This window comes from Saccoglossus kowalevskii, chromosome 15 (genome assembly GCF_978046115.1).
Source record: "Saccoglossus kowalevskii chromosome 15, keSacKowa6.1, whole genome shotgun sequence".
NCBI classification, from domain to species: domain Eukaryota; kingdom Metazoa; phylum Hemichordata; class Enteropneusta; family Harrimaniidae; genus Saccoglossus; species Saccoglossus kowalevskii.
In genome coordinates this window covers 14,206,365-14,227,986 of record NC_140655.1, presented here as the reverse complement: position 1 = coordinate 14,227,986, position 21,622 = coordinate 14,206,365, and the positions used below count along the sequence as shown (strand labels likewise).

The following is a 21,622-nucleotide window of genomic DNA, read 5'->3' as shown; positions in this document are numbered from 1 at the left end:
AATCATCACACTTCAATGAAACTTTGTACATGGATGCTGTAGGACAATAGACCGACCTGGTTAATTGTGGGTTAAAATCTTCTCATAATTAAGGTAGCAGAATAGTTTTTTTTGGCACTTTTCACATTTTTTTTTGAAAATCACACGAATAGCTCCCTAAGGCATGCTACATGCATTGGTGTATTTATTTTATTGGAAAAAAAATATCTTGTACAAGTAAACTGGTTTTTTCTTGTTTGCAAACAAATTGCCAAGTTTTTGTTTATCCAGTGTACACCCAACTAGTGCATCTCAATAATATGCATGGTTTACAAACATAACTGAACTGAGGGTAAATAGTTTTAAGTTGGGCTACTTTCTTTATTTGCTATTTACAAACAACTGATAAGATATCTGTTTGTAGTTCACACACAGCTGATAAGTTGTGTGCACTGCTGCTTTTCTAGATGAGGAAGTATAGCAAAGACAAAACAATCGCTTTTGAAACACAACAAATTTTGAATAAACAAAAAAAGTACATGAATGTACCACTTCAATGTAATTATGTGTTAACAGAATAAAAACTTACAATAAATTTCTGTAATATTTTTTCTTGGCTTTGTCATTGAAAGGTGTCTGACCACGGGGTTACTTTCTTACTGTCCAGAAGTAATGCAGTTACATGAGGGGGGGGGGGGCTCCCTTTGCATTGCATGAAAATTCTGATAACAGGCCACAAACTACATGTAAAGGTTGATCAATGATAAGAATATGCTTGGACCTGGTTTATATGATCCCCATGTCAGAGGAGTTTTCACCAAGTAGGCATACTTTGGTTTTTCTAAATTCCTAAATTATGTTACATGTAATAAATCTATCTGATAAATACTTGGTTGTTTTATCTAATGTACTCATGCGAACAAAAAGCACGGCAACGAAATAGTAGCGTGCCCCCCCCCCCCCAGGCCGACGTCTTGACATCGGATATGGGCCAGTGTTTCATGCAAGGTAAGAGTTGACTTTTTCGTACGACTTTGGTAAAAAATAGAAGTATCATCTAAAATCTAGGTAGTTTTTATAGATGATAACAGTGAGTCCGGTTACAATTAAATTTTGAAGAGATTCATCTACAAGTATAAGCCCCAAGGTTACTGACGGTAAAACTCTTGTTTTGCGGTATTTAATTGTTAATAGCACAGGAAATGCTACATGCCGGCATACAACACTGGGTCACATTTTACAATTATTTCATTCACACCAATTAAAAAGCAGGGCAGCTTCCTTCATTAATGTGCAAAATATGCAAAGAAGGAGAGGGTCATCAGTATTCTTTAGTTTAGTTTAGTTGTCATTCACTAATTATGGACGAGATAGTAAGCACGCAAAAATTTCCCCCCAAAAAAAGAAAGCGAGGATTGAAAGAAGAAAAACGTCAAAAGAATGATCACTCCTGTCAAAAAGATGTTGAAAGAGACGATGCTGGGTTCGTACAGAACGGATTTCCCCGTCGAAACTAGTGTCAGCCATGAAGTGGGCGAAGAATGTTTTACCATGAATCAGACTTCGATATAGTGGGTGATACTCCTGTTCAAAACGTTCGAGAGATGTCTGTATCTCGCAGGAAAATATTGTTACCTTCCGACGTAGAAGAAGAAAACGAGAGTGAATGTCACGACCGATCATTTGAAGACGGAGAGATTCGACTCGTTGACATGGCACTGATGAATGGCGCCCTAGAAAAAGCGATTTGTCAATTTTGCAAAGTGGGCAATATCTCAATAGTGGAGCGCAGGCGTCACGGTCTGGGCAGTCTGCTTGAAATCCTTTGCACGCAAGGCGATTGTATTCGATCGAAACTGAGCCCGCCTAGCTTCCAGTCATCCTGAAAGAAGGGAGCAGTTTTCGAAATAAATAGAAAGGCTGCCATTGGAATGCGAGCAATTACCCCACAGCCGCCATTTCATTTGCTATCGTATGCCGCGCAAGTTGGTGTCGGAAGGTGTTCTTCTGCCTCCAGGAGACTTTGAAACTTGTGGCATGCTTGAACTAATAAGTTTACAAACACAACGGCCCAAAAATAAATACACTGTATTTGCAAACACTTCAACTGCCAAGTGTAGTGTCTGTATTGTTTGTTACTCGCAAACAGAACAGCCCACTTTGCATAATCCAAGCTTTAATGAATGACGTCACTGTTCGTTATAAGAACAGACCGTCACAAAACTCCATAGCGTGAAAGAAAACGGCCGAAAAACAAAGTGTTTCACAGATATAAATTTCGGTTCATGATTTTTCTCGAAAACAACTTTCAAAGTATTTCATTTACAATTAGCCCATGTAAATTTTGCTGCTAAAACAGGAGTTAACGTTGATTGAAGTTTGAAATCATAAAAGTGCCGATTTCTCGGTGTTCGGTTTCTGACAATTACCGTTGACCTAATTTTAAATAGCGTTTCAGTGAGTAGCGCTACGATATCGCAGTTTGGTTTTTCTTACTCTTGGATATGTTGGCTTCATATCCGTATTTACATTTTTGCGAAATTCTATTTTGTTTTTTCACAAACCTCGCGCAAACCATCTATACACAAACTTTAACACCAAAAAATGTGCTTGAAATTTGTGATTTTCGGAAAGGAAAAAAAATACTTAATGCAAAAAATAGAAATACGGATTTAAACTTCATGACCTTTGCTTCAAAACAGTGTAAAGTTTTTGATCGCATGAATGACTGTAGAGATGACAATTAAAATTTTATTCACGTTAGTTAAATTATCAGCCCCGCTGATTTTCAGAATCATGTGACGCTAAAACAAACACAATGTTCACAAAATATTAATAATAGAAAAATACAAGTCAAGAGCTTTCCAAACATAAATAGATTGTATGATTTCTTGTGAAATTTATTCCGATTATAGGTGTTGACATTTTTCATGCAAAAAAACTATCCTGCTACCTTAACCAATTCTAGGCTTTCACACTAATATCTAAAGTACTAATTATTCCCATTTCAATGAAACTTAGTACAAAGATGCTCTAGGACAATGTACAAACCTGATTAGTTTGGGGTTAAAATATGGTTATATTAATTCCCTAATTAGCATAATAATTCATAATTGACTCCCGTGTGCGAAGCACAAAAGGGAGTCTTTGCAGTTACCCTGTCTGTATGTCTGTATGTATGTATGTATGTATGTCACTTTTTTGTTCCACCGTTATCTCAAGAACCACTAATCAAATTTTGGTGAAACTTTGTAAATAGATACTCTGGGATAATGCGCAGAGTTGATTAGGTTTTGGTAAAAATTTATGAATATTAATTACCTAATTTGCATGATAATTAGCTGATTTTTAGCTGTTTCAAGACTGTTCCACTGATATCTGAAGAACCATTAATTGGATTTTGATGAAATTTGGCACATGGATGCTCTGAACTAGTGCACAGATTTGATTAGTTTTGGGTAAAAATCTATGAATATTAATTACCTAATTTGCATGATAATTAACTGATTTTAAGCTGTTCTATGACTGTTCCACTGATTTTTGAAGAACCACTCATTGGATTTCAATGAAACTTGGCACATGGATGCTCTGAACTAATGCGCAGATTTGATTAGTTTGGGGTAAAAATCTGTTAATATTATTAATTACCTAATTTACATAACGATTAATCAATTTTCGGTTTTTCCACTGATATCTCAAGTACTAATCATAACAATAAAACTTGGTACATAGGTGTCATATGACACTGCACAGACCTGATAGTTTTTAGGGTAATATCAGTACATATTAGTTACCTAATTTGCATAATTAATGAATTTTCAGCTTTTGATATTTCGAGTAGTAATGATCACGTTTCAATGAAACTTGGTACATAGTTACTTGAGGACTGTGCAGAGACCTAATTAGTTTTTGGGTAAAATATTTGTGCATATTAATCACCTTATTAGCATAATTAGTTAATTTTCAGCTTTTCACTTGATATCTCAAGTACTAATCATCACATTTCAATGAGAATTGCGACATTTTTTCTAGGACTATGCAGAGACCTGATTAATTTTGGGATAAATAATTGTGCCTATTAATTACCTAATTTGCATAATTAGTTAATTTTTTGCTGTTCTATGGCTGTTGCACTGATGTCTAAAAACCACTCATTGGATTTCAATGAAACTTTTAAAGAGTACCCATCACATTTCAATGAACCTCAGACTATGCACCATATTAGTTTTTGGTAAATATTTATGCTTCTTAATCACCTAATTAACATAATTAATTAATACTGATATCTCAAGTATTGATCATCGCATTTGAATAAAACTTGGTACATAAATGCTCTAGGACAATAGACAGCCTGATTAATTTTCGGTTAAAATCTGTTCATATTAATTCTCTAATTAGCATAATAATTAATATTTTTTTGGTTCTAATCACATTTCAATGAAACTTGGTACATTGTGCAGACCTTATTAGTTTTACACTTAAATCTGTTCATATTAGTTACCTTATTTGCATAATTAGTTTTCAGCTATTCCATCAATATCTCAAGTATAAGTAATTTTGAATTAATTTTTAATGTGTCTCCAAAACTCTCAGCACACGGGAGTTCTTTCTAAGCTTTCTTTGATTTTTTGGTTCTAATCACATTTCAATAAAACTTGGTATATAGATGGTCTGTTACTTTGCGCAGACCTCATTTGTTTTACTCTCAAATCTGTTCATATTAATTTTCTGATTTGCATAATTAGTTTTCAGCTTTTCCATCAATATCTCAAGTACAAGTAATTTTGAATTATTTTTAATGTGTCTCCAATACTCTCAGCACATGGGAGTTCTTTCTAAGCTTTCTTTGATTTTCTAGTATAATGTCTTTTAAGCTTTCTTCTAATCAGTTTTAATAGATTTAATAATGTTATTAGTGTTCAAATATCAGAGTGCAATCTCTGTGTTAAGTTATTGCACAGACATGCTGTGATAAAGTCTAAAATATGAAAGTTGACTTTGGCTCTCGAAGGGTTAATGATATGCAAATTACCTAATTAATATGCACAGATGGTATATGGAACTTTGGCTCTCAGAGAGTTAATTTGTGTTAGTCAGCAAAATTGTGAGCAAGTTTGTTAGCTTGCTGCCCAGATACTCATAAAACTAACTGTACGCGATCTGGACATTTCTGGGGTCCCAAATTTGACTGTATATTCCTGATGTAACTGTAGTTTATTGCACAACTTTATTTTCAGATTGTGAAGCAGACTGTAATGACTGTAGTTTATGGTGTCACTAAATATGGTGGGCATCGACAGATTGTAAAACAGTTGAAAGACCTGCCGGATTTTCCTGGCAATCGTGTATGGGCTGCTGGTGGATACCTTGTCACTAAAGTCTTCCAAAGTCTTGGAGAAATGTTTACAAAGACAAGAGAAATACAGGTCAGAATTTTAAGATGAAAATTTAGTAAAGAAAGCTAGAACAGTTTGATTTACGTGAACTTTATTGCAACATGTGTAAACATCTGTTGGTCATAATGTCAGTGTTTATTACAGAGTATTGCATACTAACCCCTTTGGTTAATGAAATTTTAATTTCATAAACAAATGGGATAATTGCCAATTATCATATAATACTGGTTAAATAAAATCGAAATAACAGTGGATAGCTCCCGTAGGGGGCGTCCTTCCCCTGTCATCTGATTTGCATACTTCCATTTTTAACCACGAGATTGATTCACGGTTGAAATTTGGGCTTGCCAAAATATCATTGTTTTTGCGGTGGAAATACATTGTTACCACCCATCAACACAGCCACCGAACTATTAGTGTGTCAGGAAGCTCTTGTGGACGTCAAGAACTTCGTACTTAGTCACCTTGAGTAAAAAATTGTAGTTTTAGTAACGAAACTCAAAAGCCCGCCTTCAGTTTCAAGATGGCGGAAAATATGGATACCGGAGAGTTGAACACCGTTCATCCCAGCACTTCGGATTCAAACACTTTCGGACGAAAGTGTGAAGAGTGCCATATATCGATGCTCACTTACGATGATCACCGTATTTGCATTCCATGTGGCAGAAAATGTAATGGGCACATCAACTGCGGTGTTTGCCTCGCCTGGCCGATAGAAACTTGGAACTGGGATTCCCGCCTACGCAAGTCAACGGGAAAATCAGGAAAGAAGAAATCCAAAAAACGTCATTTGGAGGAGTCTTCGGTTTCATCGGTACCTACCAACGCTGAGGACGAACTATTGGCAGACGAACCCAGCCAAAAACGTCCAAAGGAGACTGACAATGAGCAAAGTGTTATAGCTCATTTACAGAACAAGGTGGATCTACTGACCAGAAAAATTAAAGTTTTGGAAAACCCAGTAGACGAAGAGGTACCACCAAAAGCATGGAGTGTCAGCGCTCTCCAGGCGGAAAAGAAAAAATCCTACACAACAGTGGTGCGAGAAAATGTTGAAGACGCACTGGCTGAGGCAGGCGTGATTTTTTCTACTGAAGATGCTACAAGCAACGCGGGGGAGGCCGGCTCGTCGAAAACCACAACAGCGAGTGGTACCGACAAGGAGGACCCCGAATTCAAAATCCGCTCCGATGCTATCACGAAAGGTGCGGTTATGGTCAAGAAAATCTTACCTCTACCGATTCCACCGATGGCGGACGCCCCACGTTTCTCGATCGGTTTGTCTACACTGCCGAAAAAGGACACTTTTGCGACTTCAGCAATGCTACCATGGTCTCCCCGACTGACACAGGGCGCTGCTATAACACAACGCGTGATCGGAGGAGGCAAATGGGATCGTGAAGTTACCGAGAAAACCGCTACAGCCACCAAGGACGACTTCTTGGGGACTAACCGGGACGATTGGAGCAGACGCTACCAAAAAGTCATACCGCCCGCTGATGAGTGGAAAACACCGGTCGGTACCGACGCCAGCCTGCACGAACGACCTCTCGGCGTACAACCACCAGAACTGGAGCCATGCGTCCGGGAAATGGTCGCCGAAGGAAGTATAACGAAACATCCACTCGGCAAACCACAAGTTTACATCCCGTATTGCCTGTCCCAGTCAACGCTATGTAGATTGGAAAACAACGTTTGGGACACTTCTCTTGCATTAAGCCATAGAGAATTTTTCACTACTACTACACAAATTCAGTTAGCGAAATTCAAAACAGGCAACATCACCAAGGATGAACTGTTTAGCACATTAGAGCCGCTGTTGGTCGCGACTGACGTCGTCGACGCTGACATAATACAGAGTCACCTCCAGTTACGAGCGACTATTCAACACTCTCGCCGTGCAGCTATGCTAAAGACAGCCGCCAACGCTGAAATCAAGAACGAATTGGCGACGATCGATTTCAGAGGGACCAAATTATTCGACGGAAAACTCAGCGCTGTGAATTCTAAGTTGAATGAGAAAGCAGCGGCAAAAGTTAACCGTGTGATGATCGAAGGCGCCTTTAAAGCCAAGCAAGCCGCTAATAACAAACAGAGCATCGCGACCAAGGCGAAGCCAGTTAACCAAGCTACTACGGGTCAGCCCAAGGGAAACGCAAAGGCAAACCCGAATCAGGCAAAAGGAAAAAGTGAAAACCAGCAGCGACAGAATAAACAATTCTCGAAACAGACTGGTAACACTAAAAAGTCTTCCTGACTATACGTCAGCAAATATGGTAATGTATCAAAACAAGGTGCGATTAAACATGTCAAATATTACTCAAGTCTCCGAGTATTTTTGTCAAACAAATCAAACCACAGATCCCCTTACACATATACCACTTGCATTAAACGATTCGGTTCAGTGCCCAGGTCGGCGGGAACCAAGTCGTGCAAAACATCGTGCATTAAGCGATTTTGTTCAGTGCCCAGGATGGCGGGAACTCAATCGTGCACAACAAAAACACGGTCGGCCGCACCTCAGGTCGGTGGGCGATCGTATAAACAAACAACCGGCCGAATGCGTGGACCTAGGGAGAATGACGCATCGACCGGTGAAAAAACAGAAACCCGTAAGGCAGAGTCCCTACTCCCCTCCAGGTTGGAAAAAAAGGGGGGGAAGGACGTTAAACGGGGATATAACGCCGCATTCACTCCAGGGGGAAATGGAGAAATCGGCGATGTCAATGTATACCGCCACAAGCGACCGAGGGTTGGTGAGTCCCTCGACGCCGGTGGCACTGCGTCTGCAGAAATGTATTCCCCGGTGGAAAGAAACTATAAACGATCCGTATGTGATATTGATAATAACACACGGGTATCGAATACCGTTGATAAAAGAACCGAAATGCAAAAAAAGAACATGTATTTCGGGGAAACCGGGCTCTACTCAGTCAACAATACTGAAAGAAAGCGTGGAAATACTACTCGAAAAAAAGGTAATTCAGCGGGTACAAAACCCGAAAAATTCTTTCATCTCGAGGTTATTTCCCGTCAAGAAATCCAACGGTGGGTACAGGCTGGTGCTGGATTTAAAGGAGTTGAACAAATTTGTGAAGAAAGAAACGTTCAAAATGTTAACTCCGGCACTAGTGCGAGCGTCAATTCAAAAAGGGGACTGGATGACGTCCCTTGACTTGACCGACGCTTACCTGCACATACCAATACACACAGAAAGCAGGCGCTTGTTACGATTCGTGGTGAACGGTGTAACGTATCAGTACACCGTCCTACCTTTCGGCCTGACGTCAGCCCCACTTCTGTTTACAAAAGTTCTACGCACATTGGTGGCGTTACTGCACAAGAACGCAGCAGACGTCAACCCCTACTTAGACGACTGGCTGATAAAAAGTCAAAATCGGAACCTGATTTGTCAATCAACCGAGCGGACTGTCAGTCTACTGTTAAAGCTAGGTTTTCTGATAAATATGGAAAAATCAGAATTAATACCGACGCAGAAAATAGTCTTTCTGGGCATGGAACTGGATGCGGAGAAAGGCATGATCCGACCAGCCCAGCACAGAATCGACAATGTACAAAAAATGATACAATCATTTCTAAAACAAAAACAAGCCACACTACGCCAGGTAATGCGACTAGTGGGGATGTTAACTTCGATGAGGGGCTTAGTACCGAGAGCGGCGCTACAGTCCAGACCGATCCAACGGTCCAGTTAAAAATGCGACTATCAAAGGACGGGATAAAATACGAAAAACCGGTACTGTTCACACCGGCCTTTCTGGAATCACTTCTGTGGTGGGGCAACCTCAAGAACCTCACGGCGGGAATTCCCATGGACAAGGCGAAACCGACAGTAACGTTGGTGACGGATGCATCCATGACGGGCTGGGGAGGGCACTGCATGGACGGGATTGCACACGGTCAGTGGAACGAAAAACAAAGGAAATTTCACATAAACCGACTGGAAATGCTAGCGGTGCAGTTCTCCCTGCAATCCTTCAAAAAAGCGGTAAAAAACCGGGCCGTGTTAATAAGATCCGACAATCAGACTGTAGTAGCTTACCTCAACAAGGAAGGGGGAACGAAATCACAGTCGTTAAACGACCATGCTGTAGCAGTGCTAAAGTGGTGTGCACAAAACAAAGTCGAGCTGATGTGCAAACATATACCGGGAGTCCAAAACGGTGTAGCGGACTCGCTATCCCGGGGGAAACCCTACGACGACACAGAATGGGAGCTGTCACAGACGGCAGTAAACCTAGTGTTCGACATGTGGGGGGAACCCCAGGTAGATCTGTTTGCAACACCGGAAAACAAAAAACGTCCCGTTTTTGTGACGCGTTATCCGGACAAACAGTCACTGACGTGGGACGCACTTCAGATGGAGTGGGGCGGAATGTTCAGTTACGCATTCCCACCATTTCCATTGATCCACCGAACGTTACAAAAACTGGAACAATCGGAGAACTCGCACATGATTCTAGTGGCACCGAACTGGCCGTCTCAGACTTGGTTTCCGTTACTGCTGTCTCTGCTAACGGACCATCCGAGAAGCCTGCCACAAGAAATCACGTTGACACAACCCGGCGGTTATACACCAACCAACCCGGAGCTGTACCAACTTCACGTGTGGAAACTATCCAGCAATTTAGAATTGCGCAAGGGTTTTCAAGCCAAGTGTCGCAAACAACGACGGCCGGGCTTAGGGATTCCTCAAATGGATTGTATCAATACCACTGGGAAAAATTTCGTAATTGGTGTCTTGCAGGGGATATACATCCACTCTATCCCTCTTTGCCCCAAATAGCGGAGTTTTTTTCTTATTTGATCAACGAAAAAAAGTTGAAACCGGGGACAGTAGAAAACTATAAATCGGCGATCAACTCTGTACTCAAACTAAGCCTAGACAAAAACATTTCGGATGACCCGACAATCTCCGATCTGTTCAAGGGCTTTATTACACAGGCGGGCCCCATTGAGAGGTACAAAGCGCCTGCATGGAGCTTGTCAGTAGTCCTTGAAGCGCTACGACAATTCCCATACGAACCGAAGGAATTGGCGTCACTACAGGACTGGACGAAAAAGACTGTTTTTCTACTAGCACTCGCTTCAGGGAGGCGAGTTAGCGAAATACACGCTCTGTCATTTGAAGACAATTTTACGGTGTTTTATCCCGATAAAGCGATTTTAATGACATCAGTAAAATTCAGAGGAAAAAATCAGAAACTGCACGAGACGGCGACTCCGATCGTTATCCCGGCACTGAGCAATATTTCCAATGAAAAACAAGACAGAATTCTTTGTCCGGTACGTGCGCTAGCTTATTATAAGAAACGTACTTCCGGGGTCAGAAGGGGTCAAAGGTCGATGTTCGTTTGTTACCAAAAAGGTAAACAAAGCTCAGCGGCGTCGAAATTCACGTTAGCGAGATGGGTAAAAGAGACAGTTTACCACGCTTATAGTGATAAGTATTTGAGCACAGAGGCAGGCAAAGTCACTGCCAAGATGCATGACTTAAAGTGTAACTGAATTGGGACAATTGACTTTTTTTGTGTGCAAAATTTATTTATAAACAACATTATGAAAAAACATCAAGTGAAAAGGGTATATAAATTGGGTAAACAGTCAATGATATTCCGAAATCGCGCCACGCCCCCCTCTCCCATCACCTTCGAGTTTTTTCGGCATTACGAGTGTAACCGAAATGGCGCCACCAACGGGAGCATAAAGCATGAGCTAGCTAGCAGACAGGATTGTTTATCATTTTCCATACGCACGCGTTTCGTAAACATATACAACGAGTTACCAAGATCGAGAATTCTTACGAGTTACCATCATATACAACGAGTTACCACGATCGTTTTCATGGGGAAACGCTGTGTTGTTGGCAGGTGTAGTAACACACACGGCGATCGCGTAAGTCTTTATGGGTTCCCAAAAGATTCGAATTTATGACATCAGTGGACCAAAGCCGTCAAGAACACCAGGAAACATTGGGATGGACCTTCTCCATATACCGTTATTTGCAGTGTCCATTTTACGCCCAAATCATTTGTTGATCCACCATCTGGATTCGTTATGAATTATTTGGGTTTCGGGAATAACTGTGTGAATAACCAGAAGAATAATATTTTCCATGTAGAATATGAATATTAATTTGCTTGAAAAGTTTAGAATGTATTCATGTTATTATGCCAGAGTCGAAATAACTAGATCGATCGTGGAACAACAACAACAAAACACAAAATGGCGATTGGAAAATGTAAGCACTGGACGCATTCACCGTTCACGTACTTTGTGTCTTTACATGATTTCTTCAGAAGATCAAGAAACTGAAAATTGCACACTGATATGTGTTTAGAATTTGGATGAACAAAAGACAGAAACTGGAAACCAAGCCGGTCACGATGTTCAAACTCTGTGTCACGGTCATTTTGGGAAGGTACACGATCACCCACATCGCGTACTTTTCTTGCAGGTTCAAACCTGTATGGGCCAATTTGTCCCTGGCACTCTAAAACAAAATCGTGACATCTCTCATTGTCATCATACTCTTCGATTTCATAACTCTCGTCAGACGATAACATAGATTCCGTGTCGCTTTCCGAGCACTGCATACGTATAGCGGCCATTGTGAGACGATGACAAGTTCCCCCCGTGACGTCACAAAGTACCCTTGTATGCTAATTAGGTACTCTAGTTGGAGCCTCGCTCAGAGTCGACCAAGAAACTGAACGTGGGCGTGTCCTTATCCAGAACATTATTATTGATCGTTTACTTAATTTATGTACATTTTTCACTTGATTTTTTTTCATAATGTTTTTATAAATAAATTTTGCACACAAAAAAAGTCAATTGTCCCAATTCAGTTACACTTTAAGAGGCATAGGTAATACACTGGCATTTGCTAGCGGAGCTTCTTTAGCCCAGGTGCTAGCAGCCGGGTCCTGGAAAACTAGCAACACTTTTCTCTCTTATTACCTGAAAGACCTAGCGGCCGAGTCACAGGGCCTACACTCGTTAGGCTACCTAGTGACAGGCCAAGTTGTAACGAAACAATAGGGCATGTAACTTTCCGCAACTGCAAGAATTATTCAGTTAGCGGGAGTTATACAGTTGGGGGGATGGAATTTTTTCAATTCCATAATCAGGTGGGGTAGTATATTAGTTTTTATGTTTATATAAGAGATTGCATACTTACCTTCCCACCCAAAACCACCCCAGATAAATAGCTACGAATCAATATCGTGGTCAAAAAGATCTGGAAGTATGCAAATCAGATGACAGGGGAAGGACGCCCCCTACGGGAGCTATCCACTGTTATTTCGATTTTATTTAACCAGTATTATATGATAATTGGCAATTATCCCATTTGTTTATGAAATTAAAATTTCATTAACCAAAGGTAAGTATGCAATCTCTTATATAAACATAAAAACTAATATGCGCCTTCGGCGCTAGTTTTAAAAAATTATATTACTGTCATTAAATAAAATGGCCGCCACTATTTTTGCCTTCAACATACATAGCCATTGGATGATATTAGTCTCCATGAGCCAAATTCCTGTGAAATTTGCAAATAATATAATTTAAATAATTTAGTTTTTCTGTCTAGAAATGTTATTCAAAATCTAGAAATTCTGATGAAAAATCCTTAACTTTTAATATAGACTTGCATCTTGTGTAAGATATGACTTAGTCTCAAATTTTGGTGTAAAATATGCTTTAAATAATTTGCACTTACTAAGCCGGCTGGTTGCCATTGGTTGCCTTGGTAACTAGTGGTCACATGGTGCATATAGTAATGATAGATGTGTGTAATATCTTGGTGTCTTTGTTGCCAAGGTGATAAGTAATTCTATCAACATTTGCTTCTTTAGATGTTGCGTAAGCAGTCTTAGAGAAGCATTACACTAGTTTTTGAAATACTATTGTTAAACATCATATGGCCACCATGGATGTTTGCAAGGATTATGTTTATAAGGACAGCTTTTGAGTGATTTGTAATGGATGTTTTCTTCCTTTTTAACATTTAAGCAAAATTATTTCAATTGCAGTTGTTACTGCTCTCATTGTTTACTCAAATCAAATCTTGTCATTAATAATTCATCAGATTATATTACTTTCGTTGTTCATCAACAGTATTATTCTTAAATTAATATTGCCATAAGAGGTCTCGTACATGACTCTAAAGGTCTTGCATCCTGGTACTGGTACAGGTATCTGTTTCCCTGGAATAGTTTGTTTTTAATGTATGTCAGCTTTTGCCAGTCATTTTTTTAGGGGATATATTTGAGAAATTCTCTTTGATAGTGAATTGGTACCCCAGAAAAGTACCAGGATGTGCGATCTTTTGAGAGAAAATATTGAAATTTTTATTGATAGCGAATCTGGTACCCCAGAAATGTACCAGGATGTGCGATCTTTTGAGAGAAAATATTGAAATTCTCATTGATAGCGAATTGGTACCCCAGAAATGTACCAGGATGTGCGACCTTTCGAGAAATTCTCAATGATAGTGAATTGGTACCCCAGAAAAGTACAAGGATGTGCGATCTTTTGAGAAAAAATATTGAAAGTCTCATTGATAGCGAATTGGTACCCCAGAAAAGTACCAGGATGTGCGACCTTTTGAGAGAAAATATTTGAGAAATTCTCATTGATAGCAAATTGGTACCCCAGAAAAGTACCAGGATGTGTGACCTTTTTGGGGTCATGCATATTGTAAGTGTTTCTATGACTTTTAGGATTGGTTTAATGAGTCATGTAAAATGATATCCAGAGCTGGAAGACCGATGGAATGGGTGACACCACTTGGTCTGCCAATCATACAACCTTATCATAAAAAGAAACAGTACAGTCTTGCACGTTTTGGGACTTTGCACTCACTGGTCTCTACGTCAGCCATAGATGTTCAGCAGTAAGTAGTTCAGATTTAGTTTAAAAAAAGCAAAGTTATACATACATGTACATGCGTTGGCAACTAAACAGCTATTTTGCTTTATTCTAATTGACTCTTCATACTATGTTACTGACTAGATATAACTAATCCCAATTTTGCTTGATAAATAAAATCATTATTTTGTAAATTTTGGTTTGTAGTCATTAAATATTAGTGGCCATTTTGAACTGAAAAATCTGGATTAAGTATCCATTTAAAACCAAAACTACTGTAGGATCCTTGTATTTCATCCTAGATTTTCAAAAATCCATCAATTATGAATGACTTGTCAGTGATTTCTGTGTTAAAGTGTCTTGGAGTTGGCCAATTATGAATGACTTGTCAGTGATTTCTGTGTTAAAGTGTCTTGGAGTTGGCCAATTATGAATGAATTGTCAGTGATTTCTGTGTTAAAGTGTCTTGGAGTTGGCCAATTATGAATGACTTGTCAGTGATTTCTGTGTTAAAGTGTCTTGGAGTTGGCCAATTATGAATGACTTGTCAGTGATTTCTGTGATAAAGTGTCTTGGAGTTGGCCAATTGTTTTTTTGTTCTCTTGGTTTAACTTTATTATTGCACTTACTAAGCCGGCTGGTTGCCATTGGTTGCCTTGGTAACTAGTGGTCACATGGTGCATAAATTAAATGCTAGATGTGTGTAATATCCTGGTATCTTTGTTGCCATGGAGATAAGAAATTCTAGCAACAAACTTTGTACTACTTGGCTCTTACCGAACCTCTAGGGTGTCTGTGTTGTCAGGGAATAAAATAATTAGTTTGGTTGAATTATACTGGTGTACTTGCAAAAAACTTATAATAATACTAACTTATAATAATAATACTAACATTACATGTATGTGCAAGGGTGGTATCTATTTCTTTCTTTTGACATAACGAAAATCTACTTTTATTGGCTGACATTTGCTATAGCTTGTTTGCTTCTCTGCAGAAAAACCAAAGGATAGATGGAGAATTGATTTGTAGTTTTTTGGTCAACATTTCCATTTTTCCTCTTATTTGAAAACAAATCGACATCATTGATGACATTGGATGACTATAGTTTATTTCTATTCACAGAAAACCAGATGTCAAGAAACAAGTCAATGCATTCGCACCCAATTTCATTCATTCTCTGGATTCATCTCATATGATGCTGACCTCATTACACTGTCAAAGGTAAGTTATTTCTTATTTTTTAACATTCCTTATTCTCCATGTTTTTGTTTGTCCTCACCTGTCAATACATCTCATTTGTCACTTGTCAATATATCTCATTTGTCCATATTTCTCATTTGTGAAGATTTGATTCATTTACCAAATATTTAAACTCATTGGAGATAAAATATTGATTGCACTTACTAAGCCGGCTGGCTGCCATTGGTTGCCTTGGTAACTAGTGGTCACATGGTGCATATATTAAATGCTAGATGTGTGTAATATCCTGGTATCTTTGTTGCCATGGAGATAAGAAATTCTTGCCACATTATGCAAAGTCGAACCTTTCACAAAATTACCCACATACTTCTGTCTAAGAAAAAAGCAATAGTTTATATTTCAAGTATATATGATAAATATACATACATAATCAAAGCTTAGAAAGAAGTCCTGTGTACTGAGAATATTCAAGTACAAATAGGTATTATTGTATTTACTATATTAGTAGATCTCAATACAATACACAAGCGAAAATTGTGTTGCTTACATGCAAAATCATTGAAGTATGTCTTATTTTGACCATACACTTGTTTTTGTCATTTACAATTATGTAATTTAAATATATACCTGCAAACACTGATCAGGGTGGTTTTACATGGCTATGGTTTAAACACTTTGAGATATTGAATGAAATCACAACCATACAGTATATGATTTGATATTTTGGTCATGTATCTTGTCTGACAATGCAATAATACTAGTTGCATGCCACTATCTGCAGCAGTGCTCAATACATTAGATAATGTATGCATATTAATCAGGTCACATGACCATAGATGGTAATCTGATGTTAGTCACATTTTTTTTTCGATGCCTTCAATAGGTCAACAGTTAATACATTAATTAAATTATTAGGTCACATGAACTCATTTATACAGAGTAGCTAATTAATATGCATGGATTTCAACCCTGAATAATTGAAATCTGTGGGTTTATCCAAAAGCACTTAGGTACCAGTTTCATTGAAATTTGATAAGTGGTAATCAAGATTTCTGGTTAGTTAATATGAAAAATGAAGTAATTCATATGCACAGATTGCAAACAAAAATTAACCAAGTCTGCATATTGTCCCAGTCCATCTATGTATCAAGTTTCATTGAAATCTGTCAGGCAGTTCTTGAGAAAAAAGTTAGGTGGCTTAAAATTGGTTGATTAATATGGAGATAAGATAATTATACAGGTAATGTGCACTCTGCTCAACCAAAAACTAATCAGGTGTGGGCATTATCCCAGAGTATCTATGTACCAAGTTTCATTGGAATCTGAGATTTGGTTCTTAAAATCACACACACTTGCATACATGTGTACATACATGTGTACATACATGTGTACATACATGTGTACATACATGTGTACATACATGTGTACATACATGTGTACATACATGTGTACATACATACGCACGCACGCACACACAGGTACACGCACACGCACACACAGGCACACGCACACACAGGCACACACAGGCACACACAGGCACACACACACGCCACACGCACACATGCCACACGCACACACGCCACACGCACACACGCCACACGCACACACGCCACACACGCCACACACACCACACGCCACACACACCACACACCACACACACACCACACACACGCCACACACACACACCACACACACCACACACACACATCACACACACGCCACACACACACCACACACACCACACACCACACACACACACACACCACACACACACACACCACACACACACACACACCACACACACACACACACACACACACACCACACACACACAGCAAAGACTCCCACTGTGTGCTAGATTTGTATAGAATCAAAAGATGACTGACCCAAAATGCCAATTTTTTTGATGTCATTTTAATGATGCAGCATGTTATGACATTTTTGTGGGTTGCATCAAATGGAAATTTGACATTGGCAACTGGTCAGACAAATTTATTGTGTGGAATGTGAAAAAAAAAATTTACTTTGGTGTTAATATTTAACAGAAATGTATGCTAATACTTGACTCTAGTCTTGTGTCTTGTCTTATCAGAGCTGGTATTACATTTGTATCTGTACATGACTGTTATTGGACACATGCATCTACGGTGGACATCATGAATAGGGTAAGATTTCCAATTACACATTTGCAGACAATCTTAGAAGCTTTAGATTTACGTGCAGTAAAAAAACATAGAAGTCAGTCATTAGTTTGATAATTCAGACTGCTTCTTTAGTGTCAACTCTTTAACCTTTGAGCACTTATTATTTTTAAAAATTTCGGACCAAAGACAATAATTTCTTATTGGCTGCAGGTTTTGATAAAAAGTTCTGAAAAAATTGTTTATAATTTGTTTATGGTAACAGCAAAAGGTTAAAGGGAGTTGTGAATTTTCGTAGCTTGTTTGCTTTAGATAATTTTCAGACGACAGTTTTCTCGCGTGTCTCATGCTTTCAGATTACTGTGGGGTATTTTGTTATTGCACTTACTAAGCCGGCTGGTTGCCATTGGTTGCCTTTGTAACTAGTGGTCACATGGTGCATATATTAAATGCTAGATGTGTGTAATATCCTGGGATCTTTGTTCCCATGGAGATAAGAAATTCAAATCTTACTTTTTATTCAGTCGAAAAAAGTTTGACAGCTTAGCTGTTTTACCTTCCTAATAAATAATTTGTTTTTAGCTTAGACTTTTATTTACAGATTGAAATGTTTTGTAAAAAATGCATGCAACATACCAAATAGTTTGACTTTTAATTGAAATGTGCGGAGCTATCTCAGCCGACAGGCTACTTGTGTTGGCTTACATTTGCTATAGCTATTTTGCACTGTAATTGTTTTTAATAATTTCGAACCAAAGAAAGTAATTTCTTATTGGCTGCAGGTCTTGATAGAAAGTTATGAAGAAATTGTTTAAAATTTGTATATCGTGACAACAAAAGGTTAAAGGGAGTTGTAACGTTTCTTTTGCTTGACATGACCGAACTTCCCCATTTTAGATATTATACTGCAATTTCCTTTTTAGTAGCATAACCATTAGCAGTAATAGCCTCATTTTCATTTTATTCATCTTTCTGGAGAAAATGCAGTACCCACAACTGGAATTTTTAATATTTTGCAGAGTAAAAGGTTCTATCAAACAAATAAACTTAAAAGAAAATATTACCAGTACTTGTTTCCATGGAAACGGTGACAATATGGTTTGAGGCCATTTTGAATTGAAAAATTGTCAGAATACTAAGAGTTGAGGTTTATAATTGATAAATCTTTGGTTGAAAGTGTTAGCTGTGTCCATCTTTAAACTAATACTACTGATTAAATGTTATTGCCCGAAATATAAATTCTGAGATTTTTATAGATGATAGAGATCATCTATAGATACTGGTACAAATTCACTGTCAATAGGACTTTTCAATTTGTTTTATAAATAAATTAACCAGTTGTCAACTCGTGTCCATATTCTCATCAATGTAAAATTTGTTTCAACTTTTTGTAACAGATATGCAGAGAACAGTTTGTTTCGCTTCATCGAACACCAATTTTAGAGAATCTATCTGGCTTTATGGTGGACAAGTATTCACACCTAGACGAGTAAGTATGGCATTAAACATAAACAGAATTGATTGCTGCATTTCTCTCTTGACATAATCAATTGTCTTGTTTGTAGTCATTCCCAATCAGGTCTTTCGTCCTCTTCACTGTTATTTCATATAGAATATACATGTATATGTCTTTGTGTGAATAATTTGCATTACATATGACATTGTTTATTTTGTAGCCATGGTGATTTGACTGAACTGCTTCGAAATGTGCCTGGTAAAGGGGAGTTTGATCTGAATAATGTGATTCAGTCTACATATTTCTTCAGCTGATATTGTACAGTGGCCACATGAACATTATGATTGGTATTCGTTTCCAAGAAAATATGTTGGTCAGTTCCTGATTGGTTGCCAAGTGAGCAGTTTCTGATTGGTTGCCATGTGAGCAGTTTCTGATTGGTTGCCATGTGAGCAGTTCCTGATTGGTTGCCATGTTTATTTACAATGTTGTAACAAATTATTTCTTGTCATATTCATGTCATGTATTTAGCACAATGCTAGTCATTTGGCAAGCATATGGAATATTCCATAGGAACCGCTTAAACTGCAGATGTGTGTGGGGGTGTATATTATATCAATCTTACAAAATTACTAATCAACAAGAATTATACACAAGACACAAATAGAGGCCAAGATCTTGAGAGTGAGAGAACCAATTGGAACTTGATTCTTGCTAACAATTACATCTCTGTCCTATGTAACCCTAAGAGAATGGATCAATATTTTAGGAGTGAAAACAAGTTTTGTGGCACACTCCACAAAATGTTACCAGTCATTGTCTACAATCTATTGCAATTAAAAATATGCCTTCAGATTTTCAAGTTTTTTAAGCGAGCTGTGTCATTTAAAATTCTTCTATGTGGTTAATTTATTTTGGGGAATAAATCCAAATCACTGTCACCATTAGTCACATGGTAAAACGTGATGCATTATTTTTATTATGTACAGAAAATGTTCATGAACAATTCTTGTTCCTGCTGAATGCGTTTTGATACATTTTATGTAGTAGCAACACTTGTAAATACATGTAGATTAATAATGTAGATCTATTATTACATATTGTATTAAGCATATATGTGTATGTACTTTAATTTTCTTTTCTCTGGTGAATAAATCAATGGTATTCACTGTAAATTAGATTTTGTTCTTGTGTTATAATAATCATCATTCCTGCCCACCTTCTCACCATTCAATTTACCTTCAATTACATATTTTCTATATGTATTTCAGACATGCCTTGACCCAATCGCATTTCTACATCTTGAAATGCTTTGCGCATCATTCGTTTTATGAACAGTTGTCAGCCACTTTAATGTTACTGCTTCAAAATAAAGCATTTCTGTCCTTTTTTCTATATTTAAGAAACGTTGTTTACTCCTGGTTGGTGGAATTACAGATCAAGCGAACTTTAAACATGCGTTTTGTTCAAAAAAGAACTTCTATAGGAGCTATATTCAGACCAAATAAAAATAATGAATCTTATTTCCAACTAGTGTTCTATTTCAGAGTACAGTCAGAGCACAACATTTAAGCAGCAATATTTTCAGTCTTGTGATGCTGTGTTCTTGATCTGGTTGTAATCACGCAAACTTAGTCACAGAATGTACATTATGTCCATTTGCACCATGAATATTTTTAGTTTTTATGTTTTGACCTCTGTGTGTCCATGTGTGCGTACGGACCTGTATCTTAGAAATGCTTGGACTAATCACAATCAAACTTCACACATGCACATCAATGCGTTTCACGATCTGATTCAAGATGGCCGAATGGTGGCCATTTTTGTGCTAAAAATCATCAAAATCAAGCATTTTTCAGCTGTTACAGATGGATTTCGTTCAAACCTTGTATGTATACATTAGACATTATAGGACCTTGATGCAAATAATTTTTTTTCAGATAACATTTTGTTTTAATGATTGGGCTTCTAGAGCCATATCTCATAAATGCTTTGACTGGTTATACATGTTCTCTCAGGTTCAGATCTCCAAATAAGGAGTTGCAACTTTAGCTATACACTTGTGTACCTTCGGCACACTTCCCGTCTCCACATTACACAGATAGTTATAGCTACTGGGCGATACTATTCAAACGGAAGCGTACCTCGTACTCTCCCAATGTGGCAACAACTTGCAAACATTAATTATTAGGAAAAGCCCGTTACACCTCAGTTTATCACAAGTAAATACTGTGGGTGTGACACAATCTTCCTCCAAAGTTCCTGGCAAGATTTGTCTTTGAATGTCGAATACCATGAGCAACATCAACAACTCCTCATAGACAATTATCTTTGTCTTCATCTAGTCTTGTTGATTATTTCCATCTTCGCCATTGAGCTATGTAAAAATATTAATATCTGACTAAAATAGACTAGCACAAGCCAATCTGCATATCACAAAAGTGCTCTAGATAATTAGTCTCTGTTCGAACGAAAACGGGGACTTATAATTCAGTCTCAGTCTGTGTGTCCGTCTGACAGATTCCATTCATTCTTTGCATGTGCCTAGTACTTTA

The 21,622-nt window shown here is 38.1% G+C and overlaps 1 protein-coding gene across 1 annotated transcript in view; it reads left to right on the top strand.

Moving 5' to 3' along the window:
- LOC100368435 (DNA-directed RNA polymerase, mitochondrial-like) overlaps positions 1-20,242 on the top strand; it is a 50,661-nt gene extending 30,419 nt beyond the window's left edge. Inside the window, exons 24-29 of the mRNA XM_085490479.1 lie at positions 5,217-5,405; positions 14,123-14,295; positions 15,393-15,491; positions 17,563-17,635; positions 19,009-19,100; positions 19,288-20,242. Coding sequence (XP_085346605.1) covers positions 5,217-5,405; positions 14,123-14,295; positions 15,393-15,491; positions 17,563-17,635; positions 19,009-19,100; positions 19,288-19,381 — 720 coding nt within the window. The 3' untranslated portion in view covers positions 19,382-20,242. The remainder of the gene's footprint in view (positions 1-5,216; positions 5,406-14,122; positions 14,296-15,392; positions 15,492-17,562; positions 17,636-19,008; positions 19,101-19,287) is intronic.
- Positions 20,243-21,622: the final 1,380 nt, after the last annotated feature.